Source organism: Microcebus murinus, chromosome 6 (assembly GCF_040939455.1).
Source record: "Microcebus murinus isolate Inina chromosome 6, M.murinus_Inina_mat1.0, whole genome shotgun sequence".
Lineage (NCBI taxonomy): Eukaryota > Metazoa > Chordata > Mammalia > Primates > Cheirogaleidae > Microcebus > Microcebus murinus.
Window position 1 is genome coordinate 103,305,187 of NC_134109.1, and position 19,766 is coordinate 103,324,952.

General features: G+C 41.4%; 1 protein-coding gene across 6 annotated transcripts in view; it reads left to right on the top strand.

Annotated features, from left to right (window-relative positions):
- The window catches only part of MAP2K5 (mitogen-activated protein kinase kinase 5), a 254,317-nt gene that overhangs the window by 215,687 nt on the left and 18,864 nt on the right, over positions 1 to 19,766 (top strand). For all 6 annotated transcript variants that reach the window (XM_076004507.1, XM_076004508.1, XM_076004506.1 and 3 more), the window contains one exon: positions 2,013 to 2,058. In XM_076004507.1, coding sequence (XP_075860622.1) covers positions 2,013 to 2,058 — 46 coding nt within the window. The remainder of the gene's footprint in view (positions 1 to 2,012; positions 2,059 to 19,766) is intronic.

Below are 19,766 nucleotides of genomic sequence, written 5' to 3' on the forward strand. Positions count from 1 at the left end.
GAATGGGCAGATCCTGCCCAAAGAAACCCTTGGTTCCCGCGGTGCAGAGCAGTGGTGCAAGCAGGAGTTCTTGCTAAACCAAGATGGTTGAACGCTGTTCCTTCCCCTCCCCCATGATCCATCTGATGATTACACAGAAGTGAGACCAAGAAATATTCCTTAATATAAATGTCAAGCTTTATCACCTTTTTGACTAAGTGTGATGTGTTACCTCTTAATAAAAAATGTCTCATACAGTTTATATTCCATAGAACAAATATGTGGGGAAGAAATTTTTCCCCAGATTTTTAAAATTTTATTAACACTTTCTTTTATTTAAAATGCTAATATAATATTCTGTAGCTTTTAAAAACTATTTTTACTCTGAAAACATTGTATTTCCAAAGCATGCCATGTTGGAAGAAAGCGTTCATACTGATTTAACACTGGAATCCTGACCTGTTTTGAAGCTCATTGATGATGTTAGAACCGTTATCCAGAAATATATATTAATGGGTCCTCATTTCCTTTACACGGAATTCCTAAAAACACCTGAAAGCATATAATGGTAATGCCTCATTTTAAGTGCAAAAATTATAAAACAGGCCGTGTGATTCCTGTGCTGCCTGGAGCGGCTGGTCTGAGCATCACCCACTCCAGAGCTGTTAGATTTGTGCCTGGATCACAGCCCTTACCTCGCTGTGTGGTCTGAAACCAACCTGGGGGTGGGGCTGGGCTGGGGAGCAGGGAGAAAAGTGGGTACGGCTCTACCTCCCTCTTGTCCAAAAAATTAATCAGCTGTTATTTAAAAGTTTTATGGAGACAGAGGGAGGGATAACCTGTGTTGAAATTTCCACAGATGTCAAGCCGAAACAGAAATGATAGTGGGTAATAGCCTTGTTTTCCCAAGAGATACAGCTACTTTGGAATGTCAGATTAGGACTGTTACCAACTCCACTGGCGAGACAGCTTGAATTACTTGCTAATGGATGCAGTATTTGAGAGGTGCATATGGTTATTTATAGGGAAGGCAAATGTCCTCGATGTCATTAATGGTTCATAACTACGGTTCTTGTTTACCAAATGATCATTAAATCTCTCTATTTAAAAAAAAAAAGAAAGTACTGTCAGCAAATGCAGAGATTATATGAAGGGTTTTCTTCTTGCTTGTTAGAGGATGCCTTATATAAAGAACAGGCATCTGTGTGATTTTCTAAATGATAGAAGCAGCAATCCCTTTTCATGACTTCATCCCGCAGACACTCTTGAGTAGGCAGCTACTCACAGTCACCTCGGTCCCACGTGTGAGTGCTTCATCACATAGTTCAGTACAAGCTACAGCTACTAATTATACCTATTGCATGGAAGATAGGAAATATTTAGCGTGAGGAATGTGATTCTTTAAGCAGCTTAAACAAATTTAGCTATCCTACAGCTGTTTAATGAATTATCAACTTGCATGGTAGCCAAAATAAATGCAAGTTGAGATAATGTTCTATAACTCATTTGTAATTCTGTGGCGTCATCTAGATTCCTAACCTCTTTTACATACTACTTGTCATTCAGAGTGTTAGTGAAGGAATGAGATGTATTCTCATTTGACTTGATAGTCATGTTTCTTTTCTTACTGTCTTATCCCAATTACTGAAAAAGTATATTATTCCCTAAATTTAAGTTTGAAATAAATTGAAAAGAGTCAGAAAGAGAATATTGCTGCTTTTTATCACATTAATTTCAAAAGCAAAATTAGAATAAATTTAAATTCATTCTTCATCTGTACTACAAAAGTAAAAAAGTTTTTAAAAAGTAATTTTTAAAAACACTTTGTATTTCTGATTCATAAGGTCCCCAGAAATCTGATTAAGTAGGCCAAAATAAAAGAAAGGGAATATATGCTAATACTTTGGCCAAGAATTGAACATGATGAATTTTGAAAACATTCAAATTCCAGGAGAAATAGTCAATGGTGGGAATTATAGCACAAATTTACAAGTGGTATAGATAATATGAGGTTTTTTTTTCCCCTACCACAGCATGGGAAAACAGCCAAAAGAAAGGCCAGCACCTGAGGAACTGATGGTAAGTAAATTTTTTTAGTTACATTAGAGTTCTTCAGTTACATATTTATGTTTAACATGTTTTTAAAAGGATGGGAGTAAATTTAAAACAGCCACAGGCACTGGAAAAGCAACATTACATATTTTATTTGAGGAGGTGTTTTTGAAGGTCATACCCTCAGATAGTACTTTTCACTTCTTAAAATCCCACTACTTCTTTGAAATTTAATGCAGAACTCTTTTCATCTGCCTTACTCAAGGGTTACAAACTTAACGCAGTTATTCTTTCTCCTTATTTGCTGTTACAGCCTTTCGGAATTCAGAGGATTTCTAACAGAAAAGATAGTGCATTCAGTTTTTAGTGTAGTCCTACAGGAAATTTCTGAATGTGGCGTGGACTCCTCTTAGATTCACACAGAATGAAATTAAACTGGCTGCAAAAGATCAAGTTAATGTGAATCTTTGGTCTCTCCTCAGAAAGAGACAACTATAAGGCTGCTAGTGCTGTGTTCTCAGCTCCAAGGCAGCTTTCTTTGATTGCAAATGACAGTTTTTAGTCAAGCAGAGAGAGGAACAGAGATGCTCCCTAACAATTCCCAAATGGTCATTTATTTAGTGCAGATTGTTGATTTGACAATGCACAAGCTGTTAGAATAATGTTAGGATCGAGCATTAGTAAGTAATAATTATAGTCTCTTCTTTCTAATGTTTTGCATACCATTCCCTGTGTTTAGATTACTGCAGTCAAAACCAAGTCCTACCAATTTTCTTTCACCTCTTTAAATAACATACATTTTACAGGTATCAGTTCAGAGGTTTTCATCCATTGTATTCCAACCTGTTAAACACTTTAAGCACCCAAACTTGTACATAATACAGATTTCATCCCCAAATATAAAATAACAGCATGTTTCCTTTTTGTATCATGAATGCTTTTCAGGAAGGTACTTTTCTCTTTCCTGTTCCCCTGGAGCAAAATCTCTGTTTTCTGGATAGTTTCAAGTTAAAGTTCACACCTAAAACCACTGCAATTTATAACCGTACAGGTTTCGTGTCTAGAATAAACTGGTCTTTTTTTTTTGGTCTCCTTGGTGGTTGGGAAATTCTTGCAGTTAGTCACATTTGAGAAAACTTGGAACAGGTTCTAGAGATGGAGACCCATTTACCTTGTGCATTATTATGCTATGGCTGGATAGCTCAGCTATTAAAACAAAGGAATAGGGTTTCATAAAACAGATATTTGTTTGTAAATGCATGTTTCAATGCTGCAATGAGTTGGCCACTTATAAATAAAACATCTGCAGATTGTACGTACACCCATAAATGTATATGGATGTGTGTGTTGGTAAGGAATACCACTCCAGGGTGGCAAGTCATAAAGACAAGGCTAAAGGGTGAGTACTTTCAATGCTTTAGAAGCAAGTAGATGTGAATGTCTGTGTGTGCATGTATGTGAGAGAGAGAAAGAGAAAGGGATATATATTTAGATATATCTCTTCACAACTCTATACCCTGGCGTGTGCTGTCCCACGTTTTTAATTAATAAATATCAATAAATCAGTGAAATACAATGAAAAATGTAGTCACAGGAAGCACCATCCTATACTTAATTTAACATTATTTCTAGTACTGCTTACTGTTTGATTTTAAATGAGTTTATTCCCAGAGGTATAGCACTAGTGAGGCACCACTGGTTTGGTAAGGGCTCAGTGAGGAGGCAGGAAACAATAGAATGTGGGTGAAGCCGCTGTGGTCAGGGGATTGAGCCCTGCCTGCCTTTGGCCAAAAGGTTGGGCCCAGTAGAGGATGGGAAAGAATGTGGGTTTTCCCTTGTCTTAAGGAACCTGAGTGACATCCTAGGGACCAATCTTAAGGAACCATTCTCTTTATTCCTTCCAGCATATTAATGGCTTTAATTTTTCCTTTTCCCTCTCCGCCTACAACCTATTTGATGGTGCTCCCATCTGGAAGGCGAGAGCGTCCTCTAGAATGCATGAACAGTAGAGCCCATTTGTCACTGTGGGTGGGGGCCTATGCCTTTCATGAAAAGAGCAGTTTATCTCCCAAGCACAGTAACTCCAGCCAGCAGGGTACCAACGTGGGCTGCATAGCTTGGGCTGCACAGCTTGGGCCGCATCAGATCCGAGGCCTGCAGGATTGTCAAGGTTTCCCTGTGGGCCCGCATTTTCCAAATCACAGGAAGAAAATCAGAAGTGGAGTCAGGTGGAAATACTGAAAGTTATAGACTCACCATTTGGGAAATCTTCCATGAACTCTATGTGTGACCTTCACTGGTGAACACAGCAAGTCCCAGCCTAAGTAAATCAGAATGTGGGACAAATGGGCCATATCATCCTTACTCCTGGGCCTTGGCCATGCACATAGTGGGCACTCAAGTGGTTTTTGTCTTTTTATTCCATAAGGTCACTGTATATATGAGAATACCTGATATCAAACCTTGAGATCATCACTGGCAGTTTTTGACCATGTCAGTCTTAAAGATGAAATATAAAACTCAAGGTTAAACTCTTGCGACCATTAAAATCCCAGTGTTGGAACTCATGTAGTTCTTTAGCTATTTTATTCCCTCTACTTATTGGCTGTTCTTAAGATGGTTGTCAGTTTTTGTATCCTAAGCAGAAGTATTTTAAAAGTTGGACCAAGAAATTCCTTTAATGCTCACATTTTGGAGAGGCCAGGGTCTGTATGAGCTGCTCCAGTTTTCTGGAATGTAGCCATTATGCTACACAGAAAATCCACTCAAAAGTTTATCATCAGCATCCACATCATCTTAAGAGATCTCAGAACCATGTAAACAACTGAATTCAACGGATAGTTATAGACCACTATAGATCAAAGTCCTGTGCTAGACTCAGTAGAAGACATAAGGAAGAGTAAGCCACATGTATATAGTCTCGTAGGGCATATGGCAAGTATACAAATAATTAGAATGAAGTAACTATTGTAAAAAGGACTGCAGAGTTCTGTGGAGATCCCCTCGACATTGACTTGGTGGAGTTCAAATGAAGACAACATATTCACCACCAGCTGCACAGTCTCTTAACTGGCTTCTATAGAAGGAATCCTAGTGTCTATAGAAGGAATCCTAGTGTCCAGGTCTGAAAACTTTGACTCTACATAGAAGCAGCACATCCACCCACATGGGTTTTTTTTTTTCTCCCATTCAAGTATAGGGAAGTCCCTCATCCTTGGGGAAGGTGTTGCATAAATCAGAAGTCACCTTTAAACCCAACAAAAATAAACCAGCCATGCAAATAGCCAAGAACATTCTGCATGCTGACACAACCAGGCAGATAGGAACCCGTTTACCTGTTTCTGTGATAATGATTGATTCTGGTTTGTTTGTTCTTTAAGAGCGTCTCACTCTGTCCCCAAGGCTCAAGTACAGTGATGCTATCATAGCTCACTGCAATCTCAAACTTCTGGGTTCATGTGATCCTCCTGCCTCGGCTTCCCAGAGTGCTGGGATTATAGACATGAGCCACCACACCCAGCCAATGATTCCATTATTAAAGAACCTGCTTTTAAATCAGTCTGATGCAAATCATAGGAGCGACCTATGGCAGTGCTGCCCAGCTCTGGGACCTAGGACCAACAAACTTAGGAAAAACTTTTCAGACAGTGGAGTCTCTGAGGAGGTAGCAGACAGAATGGTCATCATGCTTCACATAGCCATGCAAGGATGCCATGGCTGATGTGGGAAAAAGCCAGCTTGTGCCTGTCACAAAGGATTGACAGGACTGTAGCAAGAGGGGAGAGGAAGATAATGGAAAGATAGTAGAAAAGTTTCCCCAAAATGTCAGTAATCAAATTGAGGGAAGCAAAAAAATAAAAATCAGTCCCTTAAACTTAGAGACAGAGAGACAACCTAAGATGGGAGCATTGAGATAGGAGTTCAAGTCTGGTTTTTCTGTTCAGTTTGTATATTTAAATATTTTTAAGTAAAAGGGATATGATGAGAAACATTACTCTGTAGACCATTTGCTTCTGTAAACCACAAAATTGCTTCTGAGTAATTAACCTTCCAGAGCATAGGTCTGGCTGTGACGTAGCAGGGAGAGCCTCCACCAAGTCCCTTCCCTGTGCAACCTCAGACTCTCTATTCCCTCTCCACTTCAGTGTCTTCGTCCGCAAAACCGAAGGGTGGACTAGATCAGCAGCTCTTGACCAAGGGTCTGTGACTTCAGGAAGTCAGTTAGGGCCCTGAAATTACATCCAGGATCGTGTGTGCATGCAGAGATTTGCATTTTTTCCTGAAAAGAGGAATTCATGGCTGTCACCAGTTTTTCAAAGGGGACCTGACTCTAAATGATTACTCAGCTCCCGCACTACCTTCCCATTCTGTTCCTTAGAGCGATGTGGCCAGGACCAGGCCAGCAGCTGAGGAGGGAAGGTAGGGGTGGGAGGAGTTGGGGGGTGCTTGCTTAGTAGGGAAAGGCCCTCTCTGTGGGGCCCTGCAGGGCTTCCCCCCAGCTGTCAGGCAACCCTTTAACCTCCCAGCCCATCCTGAATGTGAGCCTTGACTCGAGCGGGAGGGGTGTGGACCGTGGGCACCCTCACAGTTACAATTTGGGCTCATAGTGCTGTAGATCCTTCTATGCATTTAGAGTATTTCCAGAAGCTTTCCATGTCTAAGCTCTATTTAATGGAATCTATGCATAGTAAGTAATCAGGTCAGAAGAAGCAGCATCCCGGTTTGAGATCAATCGCTGGCTAATACTTTATCTAGGCCACTTTATTATCTCATGCTGATCCGATTCCCATTCTCCTCCTCCTTTGTAGCATGCACTTCGGCTGTGGTAAAAGTACGTATCACATACATATTAAAAACATATACCCATTCTATCTGTATGTAAATGCGTGAGGCACAGCTGGATATTGCAGAGGAGTTTGATTTACTAATAGTTATTATCTGTTCTAGCTGTTCAGTGGCAGAAAGAATTTCAGAGAAACAAGCTGGCGCAGAAATTGTCTTTATGCTATTACTATACTGCTTTAGTAATTGTTTAAAAACATGGGTTTTCTCCTTAGATTCTAATAATGCCTGTTATTTTGTGCATTTCCTTGTACATTCCAGAGCAGGGCGTCCTCATTTAGCATTTCCTTGAATTTGGTTTTCAATCCATGCATCCAAAAAGAAACACAGTGTGCAGTTTGCAATTGAAATTTGACATTTTGCTTAGAAAACAAGTAAATAGTGGTTCTGGAAATACAAGAAGCAGGTGTGGGTCGTATGGTGTCAGTTATAATCAGAATAATACTCTTGGATTTTTTTTTCCTCATGAAATCCCAGCAGCTGCAAACTTGAAGGCATCTCATTTCTCAGTGAAGGCTTTATGTATAAGAGGTGGTAATGTTTGGGGGCTAATAAACACCAAACTGCTCTAGAAAAATCTGTTTAAACATTTAATTACTTGCTAAGAGATGTTAACTTGTTTAACTCCTCTAAATTACGTTGTCACTGGTAGCTTTTCTGCTTTTCAAAACCAGATTGTAATTACATTTTCAGATTGTTTGGTTGGTAGTTCTCTCAGTTAATCAAGGTGTATGATAAACTGGGTATCTGCATGGTCCCTTTAAATATTAAAATGCCACCATGTTAGATTTTTGTCTCTTTAGCACTCAAATTCCAGTGTGACTTTGGAGTTTACACCAAATGGCTTTGTTTGCCATTATTAGACCCAAACCTTCTGATCACTGTGAAAGATAAAATATACTGGACAACTAAGAAGATGATTTTATTCAGGTTATTGCAATAGGAAGAATGTTTATTAATGAGAAACAGCTCAAAGAAAAGGGAAGGGGCCAAGGTTTGGTGGAGGTAGGTGAACAAGGAGTCATCAGGGTGTCTTACAGAAAGAAGGGAAAGGATCTTACCTATGTAAGAGTGGGTGCTCCTTGCTGGTTAACAAAAGGGTGGGGGCACTTCTCACGCGCCTTTTGGGAGCACAGGGCTCAGATAAAGTTCAACATCATTCTAAAGGGGCCAGCGATGAGTTTCAGTTTATTTTGATTCAGAGCTTTTATGTGCCCTAAGCACAAATATGAAGGAAGGCACATTTCCGTAGCCCCCTTGGATTGTGCTCATGGATCACTGTGCTTGCAAATATGTAAACTTTTTAAAATACTAATAATGGTTGATAAGCAGTTGTGAACTTTAGCTATTGCCTTTGTTATATACAGCATGTTTTATTAATAAAATAAACCTTTAAGACCAGGCTCATGTGTCTGGCCTGCCATTCTTATAGACACCATTTTGCTCTTGCTTATTCATTTGGAGGCAGTTCATCAGCTATCTCACCCAGAACTTGCAGGAAGAAATCCTGACTGGGGTTATAACTTCAACTAAATACTTCCTCCTTCATGCACAAAAGTCATCACAGGAGCATGGGGGCCCCAGGTGGGGTCAGTTGACAGCCATGTAATTTTTTTTTCCAAGTCCTGAAGGCCATTAAAATCATCTGTTTGAGTCTGCTTATAAATAGGAATCCACTAGTAAAGAAGTTGATTTTAGCTTTTTAATTGCACATAATTACAACGGCAGAATCACTGGATGCTTGAGATCGCACTAAATCAGACAGCTTTAATTTGAATTTTTGATGACACATTAGCACTTCAGCAAGAACAGAGAGATTATAACCCCAGAAAACAGGCTTTGTTTTTCCATAGATGTGACTCCTTAATCTTTTCATGAGAATTTAGCAGATAAATACATATGTGTGTGTATACATATATCTTTATGTATGTGCATATAGCAATAGACATACAGATAGATAAAATCTGTCATTCCTTGATCACAGTGATCTGACAGTTTTAATTTCCCAGTAAAGAATAACTTTTTCCTCCATCACTCAAGTCAGATCTCTTAATATGGTGATGATTTGTCTGTTTAATATTGCAGTTGTTTGAACTCATGCCTGCAGTGCTGCTTTCGTGTTTTATCGGGCTGACTGTCATCTTCCCCGCATCTCATTTCAAGGCACATTGAGACTGTGTCGCATTCATTTATTGCAGGAAGAGTTTGGTAATGTTGGCTGCGGTAAAGTGGGTCAGTCAGGCTGCTCCTCAGTGTCGTGCCAGATTCACAGGGGCTGAGGTGGGTTTTTGGTGTGTAATGTTACACATCAGTTCCTCATCTGACCCTGCTCAGCTCATTGGAGGTTTCTGCTCTGTGGACAGGGTCCTCTGCCTAGAAGGCCCCCCTTCTGCTTGAAGACCTTCATCCTCCTCCCTGTGGCTTTTCCCCACTCTTCCCTTCACAGTTCCTGCTCCCTCCTCTGAAGCCTTCCAGAGTGTATTGTGTCTAACTTGGAATAGTACCTAATTATACTTTCATCTTAAAGCCACGAGTTGTTCCGTGTAGTACAGTGGTTCTTAACCCTGGCAGTTCATCAGAATTATCTGGGAGGTTTAAAAAAAAAGATAGGAAAAAAATGCCTGGATCTCAACCAGATCAAAGAATCTCTGGCATTTGGGTTAGGGAGCAGGTACTGTTTTTTATTTTTTAAAGCTGTCTAGGTGATTACAAGGAGTAGCCGGAAGTTAAACTCATGATTTAATGCATTTTTTTCCAACTAGACTGTAAGTCCCTCGAAGAAGGATCATGATCTTATAATCCATTGCCTAGTTTGGTCCTATTTTGCTGTCATTCAGGCAAAACACTATTGGTTGTGTGTGCTCTCTGATCCAATTCAGTAAAACCATACTAGATACTGAACAGATAAAGACAAATAAGACATGTCTCTTATTCTCCAAAAACTCATAAAGTAAAGCTGAATCAACTGACCCAAGGAAAAGCAATCCCTGTACATTATGATATACAGTATAAATTAGGGTAAGATCATACTAGAATACATGTTCTGATAAAATCTTTTTGTTTGACCGCCTGCTAGGAGAGGTCATCTGGGTAAGATAATTTGGTGCTAAAATAATGAAATTTCTAGGATGTTGCAGTGTTTGCAGGGATAATCTTCAAAACATTGAACAACCAGTATAGCATGGACATAACCAATCAGAACAGGCACCAGGGTTCAGCCATCCCACCCTGGATGTGTGGGCAGAACCAGGAAGTGCAGAGCAGGGGTTCATCAGCAGCACCTGTGAGCTTTCACGTGCATTCTGACCACTTGTTAACCTCTAACAGTTGATTCCACTTCAAGAGGTCATTAAGAGAGCAAAGACCTAGAGGACACCTCCTGGCCAGCTCTATCTTTGCCTGGTTAGATTGATGGCATGGGACCCCCGGGTTTTTATCTATCAGCATATCAGATGCATGCCACCCACTTGTCAGCCCTTGGGAATAGTGGATTCGGTTGAAAAAGACCAGAGACATTCAGCCATTTGTGGGGGAAATGTAAAAGGATCCTAAAGCTAGTCCCTGGGATTTGGGAATTGCTGTTGAAGGTAGTAAAGTTGTTTTCCTGTGAGTACACACCAATAAATAGATGCAGTTTTTATCAATTATTAATGCGTCTATCCAGGAATTTCAAGGGCTGCAAAGAATATTAGAAGCCTCCTATTTACAATTGTAACCTGCTGGATTTGTTTTAATGGGTTGTTTGCTTTTTAATTTGTAGCAGTTTGAGAGAGATCTTCAGGGATCATGAGTCTTGTGGTTTCAGGTGCACAGTTATTTGGGGGACCAAATCTGCCTTCAGATAATTTGAGGTTCACTTGGCCATTTAGAGCCTGCAGAAAGGCATTGGAGACATTTGGGCCTTCTGTCCTCTATTTAATTTTCAAGATTAGAATTAAACATTAGGCCTTGGTCTACCGAGAGACATTTGCCAGAGCATGGACTAGTTTCTTTCCAGTATCCTGGTTTACCGTTTCTCTGTTCTCTTAATATAAATGGTCACTGATTCTGAAGTAGGAGAATAGGTACCGTTCGTTTATTTGTGCAAAGGTTCCCTTGACACAAATAAAAATGGAATTTTCAAATGTAACCCGATTAACTCTTAATTGTATACCAATAGCCTCTGTGTGTCGTAGCTCCCTCAGAAGGCTTCTGAATGGTCTGCATCTCTTTTTAAAGTTGGGGGGAGGGGGATTCAATTAATAGCAGGACTTTCTAATTGTGGGATTGGTGTGGCGTTGACAAAAATTTGTATAAATAGGGTACATTTTTCCACTTAAGAGGGCTGTGCTGAAACATTTTTAATTGGATTTTCATGGTGATTGACAGCATTTGATTATGACAGTAACTTTATTTGGCTGGACTGCTTTAGCCTCTTGTTCAGATTTTTCCATCAAAGCTCCTTTTTATCCTCTGAATCCCCAGTGGAGCAGCAGTCATTGTGGAAGAGCCTTTTAGCACCTTTGTTGTAGCCATCCCTGGTGATGATTGGGCCCAGCTGGTAGTAGATAAGAAAATGTTCCTTTCACAAAGAGGCTGTGTCTCCCGCCTCTGCGGTTTCAATAATTTTAAGAGCCCCCAAAACCTGTTGAGGATTAGAAGTAGCTTTAGATGTGAAATGAGTGTTAAGTATTAGTAATCGGGAGATTAGGGCCCCAGGGACAATGAGAGATAAACAACTGCAATTAAGGCAAATCTGCCGATGTAAACAAAATTTAGCAGAAACAGATGCCCTAACCATTTTGGGGGATTGATTTGAGGGCACCAAGGAATCGATTTTTGTCTTGTTTACACTTTCAAACCCCTGTGATATACTGGAAGGCTAAATATTTCATACAGCCTGATTTTAGTTAATTTTTTTTTCAGCGCCTCACAGTAGGCGCCTCTCTTCTCACAGTGACCAGGCCTGAGTTTATTCAGCATTCACAGGGAGCAGCTAATTGTCTATGAAGGGCCCCCGTGTTTAAATGGGCTTGACAGGAATTTAAATTTTGTTTCAATCAACCCCTGTGCTCACAGCCTGCTCCAGTTTCTAATTTTTAAATTAAACATGATTTTTTTTTTTTTTTAAGCCACAGCCTTGCCTCTGGAATACTCTGACTCTAGCTCTCAGGAAGGCAGATCAGCAACCCTGGAATGCTGGTTTAGGCAGGGCCGGTGGCACCAGCTCTGTGCTGGAAAGTTCTTTCTCCAAAGCAAGCGTTCCTCCCCTGTCAGGAAGGTCAGCAGAGTTTCGGGGGCACATACTCCTTCTTACCTTCTGAGGCGGCCCCCTTTCCAGCTCTCCTCTGCAGGCAGCGGTGCCGCGTCGTCCGGAAAGTGGGTTAAGTACCAAAGGAAGGCTCGAGGATGCCTGGTAGGGGCTGGCTGAATTATAACCCACTGCACGTCTGGTACAGATTTGTATTTCAGAAGCCTTTTCTCCTGTTGCGAGATAGGGAGAGAATATCATTTGGGCATCCAAAGGTGCATTTCAGTATGCGCTTGCCATTTCTATTTCCAGAGCATCTGCTCTGTGCAGAGCATCCTGCCTGATGCTGAGGAAGCAGCATGTCAGCCCTGAGGCCTGACCCCAGCCAGCTTACAGTCTAGCGAGGAAGATAAGGATAGAAATGTCCAAGCTCACCTACCCCTCCCACCTGTGCCTGCCCCTTCACCTCAGGCCACTCCTTCACACACCAGAATTCTGGCATTCTCCCACAGTTTCTCATGGCTCATGCTGTTTCCTCACCTCCACACAATGAACTCCTGCACAACCTCCAAGACCCAACTGGCACCGGCTCTGTGAAGCTTTCCTAAGCCTGCTTCAGTTGGGTGGAGGACTTCTCTTGCATGTCATCCTTCCTCCTTGCAAGTACCTCTCTTACTATGCTGCCCACACGTTCTGGCAGAAACTTGTTTAACCTAAGAGGTATAGTCCATAAGTGAGACCATGAATCCTAGAGTACAAGATCATATTTAGTTATCTTTGTATCCTTAGCATCTAGCCTGAGTAGAATGCTCAAATAAATGATCATTGAATTAAAGTGATGTGAATTTAAAGGTGAAATAAGTTCTGGGGAAGGAAAGATTTCTTCCAGCTAGGACTGTCTGGGGAGGATTTGGGAATGGGATGACAGGTAAGCTGGGCCTTGGGGGGCATTTGGGTATTTATGTGAGTATATTATTTTTCTGCACAGAAAGGTCAAACAAAGCTTGCATCATTCGGAAAAAAAACAGACCCTCTAATAGCTATACTACCCAAAATTTGTACTATAATTTATTTTCTCTGAACTAACTTGAAAGACATTGGAGTAAAAATTTTATATAATTTGGGGCTGAAGATGAATTCAGAAAGGATTCTTTATTTCTTTAAGAAATAGGTCTCTTAAATAGAAATGATTCTTTATGGATAACATTTTAAATCCTTGAATTAGAGAGTTCTTTCATATAAGTTGTCTCATTTGACCTTCACATGAACACTGTAAGGATTATTCTTGTTCCCATTTTATTGATGCATAAACTGGGGCTCAGAGAGGTTTAACTTATTTGCCTAGAGTCACAGAGCCAGGAAGAACAGAGGACTTTTCTACTGCACTACATCAAAGCTATATCCATTTGTACATAATAGGCAGAGGAATGTTACTGTGGTTTTGAGAATTTCAGCTGAGTCTAACTATTTCTTGCAGTCAGAAAAATAAAACTAAATACAAATATATACCCTGCAAAGAAACTTGTAGCATTCTGCAGTGTGCTTGTGAAGCCATTGCCCCTCTAGGATGCTCTGCTCAACTCCCTCCTTGTGGTCCCTTCCACCTTGGTGCCTCGTCCTGCATCCACAGGGCCACGGGTGAGGCAGAGCAGATGGCTGCACACACTCGCCAGCCCTCCCTAAGCGGCAGCAGCCTGGTGGAGGCTGAACCTCGGTACAAACAAAACACAATAGGAAGAGAGAAAGTAATTACCAGCACTTTGCACCTGGTCTGTTAGTCGTTTATCGGAGGGGAAGCTGTGAGAATGTGTAAGTTATCATTGTTTTTTGGTTTTGGCAACGTGCAGCAAAAACTGAGGGGAGAGTATGTCCTTCAGTTGTCTGGCCGCACACTTTTCCTCCTTTGCAGTTCTATCATCATGGTTATGGAAATGAGTGGCTTCTAAGAGATGTTGTTCCGTGGGTTTGGGAGAAATTTCTTTTGACTCAGCAAACTACTGAGCCCATTCCATGTGCAGAGGTGCTATAGTTTAGTGATTCTCAAAGTATGGGCTGTGGACCAGTGGTAGTATCTGAACTGTTTCTTTTTGGTTTGGTTTGGTTTGGTTTGGTTTGGTTTGGTTAGGTTTCGTTTGGTTTTGAGACAGAGTCTCGCTTTGTTGCCCAGGCTAGAGTGAGTGCCATGGCATCAGCCTAGCTCACAGCAACCTCAAACCTCTGAGCTCAAGCAATCCTTCTGCTTCAGCCCAGAGTAGCTGGGACTACAGGCATGCGCCACCATCCCCAGCTAATTTTTTCTATATATATTAGTTAGCCAATAAATTTCTTTCTATTCATAGTAGAAACGGGGCCTTGCTCTTGCTCAGGCTTGTTTCGAACTCCTGACCTTAAGCAATCCACCCGCCTCGGCCTCCCAGAGTGCTAGGATTACAGGCGTGAGCCTGGCCAGAACTGTTTCTTGAACACAGCAAGATAAGGAGTTTGTGCCCAAATATGAACCAAGCATGTCTCAAAGCATTCTGTTTAGTTCAGCTGACTTTTTGTAGCAAAACTTCCTCCGTGAAGGAAGCTATCTGTTGGTTTACATTGTTGCATGGCTACTTATCTTGTTGCAAACCAGTAGCCAGCAGTTTGCAGGCCAACTATTGAGTGGCACGGCTGTAAAGAGTGCAGAGATCAGACACTAATCCTGCCCTCCAGGAGCCGACAGTGTGGCGAGGAAGTATGGCTTTTATGTAACCATTGCATCCCCTGCAGCTCACATGGTACAAGGCACCAGGAAGCTGTACAGTAATCTCTGAACAGAGAGATTGAATAAATGAATAAATTTTTGACCATTTATTCAAAAAAACCTCAGTGAAATAGATGTCAGATTATGGTGAGTGCCATAAGAGACATGTGAACCAAGTAGTTGGGTCACATAGAATAGTAAGCCCAGTAGACATCATGGTCCACCAGAAAGGGAGACGGACCACAGGAAGGGGAAGACAGCCCGAAGATATCCACACCAACACAGGCACTCAAGGAGTGGGAGCAGGAGGAGCCCAGGCTTGGAGCTATGACCTACTCATTTCTGTAACCATCATGGTAGAATTGGAAAGGTGGCAAGGTTTGTGACCCAACAACTGACAGGACATACTCTGCCTTCTGTAAAAGGGAGGCTGAGGATGGGCTTTAGAAACTTGGAAATCAGTCTGTCGTGTGAACCTGAGCCAGGAAGCAACATGGGAAGACTGGAAGGGGATTGATTCAGGTATCAGAAAATATGGTTTCAAGTACAGGCACTACCTCTAGGAAACGAGGTAAGCAACAGCTATTTACTTAGCTCATCTGAGCCCGAGCTGCTTCATCTGTGAAATGGGGTGATGATACCAATTTCACAAGAGGCTTTTTAGTAGTTTTTAAAACTTACACAAGATGGAGTTTATGAAAACGTGTTTGTAAACTCTAAAGTGCTAGACATATGTGGGGCACTAAATCATTCAGCTTTTTGAGGTCATGATTTTCTCATCTGTCTAATCTTCTGGGCTGTCTCCAGCCAGTCACTTCTTAGAAGACAGATGTGTCTAGTGGAACTTAATTTGACATGCAGAACAAAGCATACACGTGCTGAATGTTCGCAGTGAGTGCCCACTGAATTGGTAGTTTGTGTTCTCAGGGGTGGGTCTCTGTGGGTCATTCCTCCCACTCATTTGAAGCCTTAGCTTTTTGTGTCTGCCCTCTCTTATTGATAAAATATAATGAGCATGTCTTTGGAGGGAATTATTGCAAAACAGTCAACAAGTATTTGTTGTCCGGGTCCTTGAGGTGCTGTGGTGGGTTCAGAAAGAATACACGAAACATCCATGTCCTCAGGAGCAGACTAGACACACCCATCGGCACCATGTGGAGAAGGCAGAAGGAGCTGTGTGCTGCTAGCTTGGGTGGTATGGGAGCTCAGGAAAGGGTGGCCAAGGGGCAGTGACAGTCAAGGAGACAGCTCAGTTCAGGCCTGAGTTCTCACTAGGCATGAAATTTAAGTGAGATGAAAGTATGTTACATGCTTAGCATAGTGTCTGGCATAAAATAAGTGCTCAATAAATAGTAACCATTATCACCTTTGTCATCATCGTCATTGCTATTAAGAGGGAAGGTGTTCCAAGAAGAGAAAATGGTATAGGCTGAGACTAGAGGGAACAGCAAACAGTGAGGAACCCAGCCTGGCCAGAGCAAAGAAGGCCCTTGGAAATGATGGGGGTAAAGTTAATTGGGTAGGGCCAATGCAATCTGGAAGGGTTTCTCCACACCAAAGAGAAGTGAGGCAGCTGGAAGCTGTTGGTTCGTAAGCTGGGAGATGGCTGAGTGAGGCTACAGCATGACAGGCAGGTGAGCAAGCAAGGGGGACACACAGGGCTGATCTCTGCCTGCTCCAGGTGGGCCAGGCCCTCTGCTGAGGCTGATTTGTGAATAGGAATGTCCTAACCCTCTGGCTCTTTCTGAAATTCCATGAAGGTCTCTAGCCAAACAGGAAGCTGAGTGCAGAGCCTCTGGCTTCTCAGCAGCCTGTCACTTGTCTCTCTCTCTGCATCTTCTTTTCAGTGTCCTTTCTGTCACTATCAGGGAAAATCATTAGTATGCTAATCTAGCTAGCCGTCATTTTAACACTGACCTTTGCTAACCTGCCTTTGCAATTTCAGGAACTATGTTTGACTTCTCTAAAAGTAACCTTAAATTGTAGTCTTGTAAGAATTCCAGAGCTGTATCCTTCACTCCTTCTTCTAATGAGGTTATGACCAAATGCTCATTATAATTGCTTTAGACTCCTTTTAATTTTCAAGCTTATTAATCATAAGAAGAGTTATTTAAAATTGCATAAATTAATCTTAGATTAAAAGCCCATCAAAGCCTCGAAACAATTAAGAATAAGTAGGATTTCCCTGGGGCAGCAAGTTTTATTTTAATATTGTAGTCAGGTGGATATCAGAACCTTGAAGTATGGTAGTGATTAATGTATGCAAAATTTAAATGGGATTTTTTAAATGGCAAATCTAAATCACATATTGACCTAACTGTAGGCTTTAACTGCATTGTCTGTCATATATTTAAACTGTTTACTAATCAACATTTTAATTACAGCGTGTGCTGGCAGACCCCAGGACAAATAAAATCTAGCTTTTTAAAATGTTGCTGTAGAATCTGTTATCCAAAAATAACAAGACTCTTTTATTGGAATGAGAAGGTAGAGAGTAAACTTTCTTGGCCCAGCATAGGCCTAGGTGTAGGGACTACTCTGGATACTTCTCAGCCCTTGCTCTCACCTTGAGAGTCTGCTGATCTGAGCCAGCTACCTTTCGTGGAACTACAATTGGGTTTCCTTTGGAGTTGATTCATGTTTAATTAGGGAAATAGTTCCCGTTTGGTGTTTGAGCCCATGTTGCCAAGCATTGTTTACTTAAAGAGTGTGTAGCCCTGGGGTCCCAAGGCCCTCTCCTCTTTTATGATACAGAGATAAGATGTTTCCAGAAATTTGATTTGGCCAAAGTCAGAAGCCTCTTGTCTTGCCTTCTACCGACACCCCCATCCCCATTGCTGCTGGAGTAGTTGGGTGGCCCACGGCTGTGTTCAGTTTGGGAAAAACTTCTCTATTTTATGGATACTCTTTCATTATTTACTGAAGGTTGATGGGTAAGAGGGTCCCCTTGAGCAAATTATTTCTCCCCTGGACACTTTAGTTCCCACCTCATGGAAAGGGGATAATAGTGACCAACATAATGATTCTGTTTTGTGATGAAATCCAAACTGGATGATGCACATAAGCCCTATAGCACAGTAGTTAGAAAATAATAGCTTCCCCCAAAATGTTTATTCCTGTCCTCATGACCATTTATTTTCTAAAACTAGTTTTTTAATTTTTTATTTTATTATTATTATTATTGTTTTAGACAGGATCTCATTCTGTTGCCCAGGCTAGAGTGCAGTGGTGTCATCATAGCTCTATGCAACTTCAAACTGCTGGGCTCAGGTGATCCTCCTGCCTCAGCCTCCTGAATAGCTGGGACTAAAGTGCACACCACTACTCCCAGCTAATTTTTTTATTTTTTTGTAGAGACAGGGTCTCGCTCTTGCTCAGGCTGGTCTTGAACTCCTGATCTCAAGTGCTACTCCCTCCTTGGCCTCCAGAGTGCTAGGATTACAGACATGAGCCATCACGCCGGGCCCTTCTAAAACTAGTTTTAAAATTATGATTAAAAATTCAAGTAGTACAGAAGGACATACAAAAAGAAGTTAGCTTTCTTCCAACCTCCCTCCCATGTCCCCCAGCTCCACTCTCTAGAGATAAGCACTATTAGTAGTAGCTTGTGTGTCCTTCTGAAATGTTTAATTATTTTTATTCTGTACCTTTTTCACTTAATATATTTTTGAGATATTCACCTATCATGTAAAGGTCTACCTCATTCATTTTAATGGCTGCCTGGTATTCTATATTATGAATGCACCATCTTTATTTAGCAAGACTCTGCCATAGAACTTTTTTTTTTTTTTTTTTTTTGAGACAGAGTCTTGCTTTGTTGCTCAGGCTAGAGTGAGTTCCATGGCGTGACCCTAGCTCACAGCAACCTCAAACTCCTAGGCTCAAGCGATCCTTCTGCCTCAGCTTCCCAGGTAGCTGGGACTACAGGCATGCACCACCATGCCTGGCTAACTTTTTCTATATATTTTTAGTTGGCCAAATTAATTTCTTTCTATTTTTAGTAGAGACAGGGTCTCGCACTTGCTCAGGCCGGTTTCGAACTCCTGACCTTGAGCTATCTACCCGCCTCAGCCTCCCAGAGTGCTAGGATTACAGGCATGAACCCCCCTCCTGGCCCAGAACGTTTTGACCATTTCCAGATTTTTGCTATTGAAACTGTAACTATCTCTCTAAATATGCATCTTTGTATACTGGAGATGAGAATGCCAGTTCTTCATCTCTCTTCAATACTAAATTATCATATTTTAATCTTGCCAATCTAATCAATGGTAAGATGGTATCTAGTTGATGTTTTAATTTGCATTTCTTTTATTTAGTATGAGGAGGAATACTTTTTCCAAATGTTTATTGGCCTTATGCATTTTTTCACATCCTTTGCCTGTTTTTCAGTCGAATGTGTTTTTTCTTCCTTCAGCTTTTTAAGACTTGATCTCTCCATCTAGGAAGTCAGGGAAGTGGACACAATCTCCAGCATTGTGGTCAAGGCCTGAGTGCCCTTTGGGCAGCTTTTATGCCACCAAAGGTGCTGTCTGCCCATGACCTTGTCAAGCCAGCATTGAGGCTGAATAACCAGTAGCTGGGGTACACTACAAGAGTCTTTCCTTCTCCCTTTGTTTGGTTGTGTATCTTCCCTCCTCTCTTAAAAAAGCAGGCTTAGAAATTGCAAGGCAGAGCTGGATTGAACTTCCTTTAAAGCTGCCTACAGACATCAGGAATATTTATTTTTTCTATTTGTTTTAAGCCTAGGAAGACTGTGTGGTTTTCTCAACACTGTCCTGATGGAGCCCTGACCAGCAAGCGTGCAATGCCCCTAGCCCTAATGTGCCATTAATGATAGGTTAATGTACAGTATAATGTTTTTGGGACTACGGGTTCATTACACTTCTGAGTGTGAGGTCTTTCCACAGAGCGCCCAAGGTCCCATTGCATTAT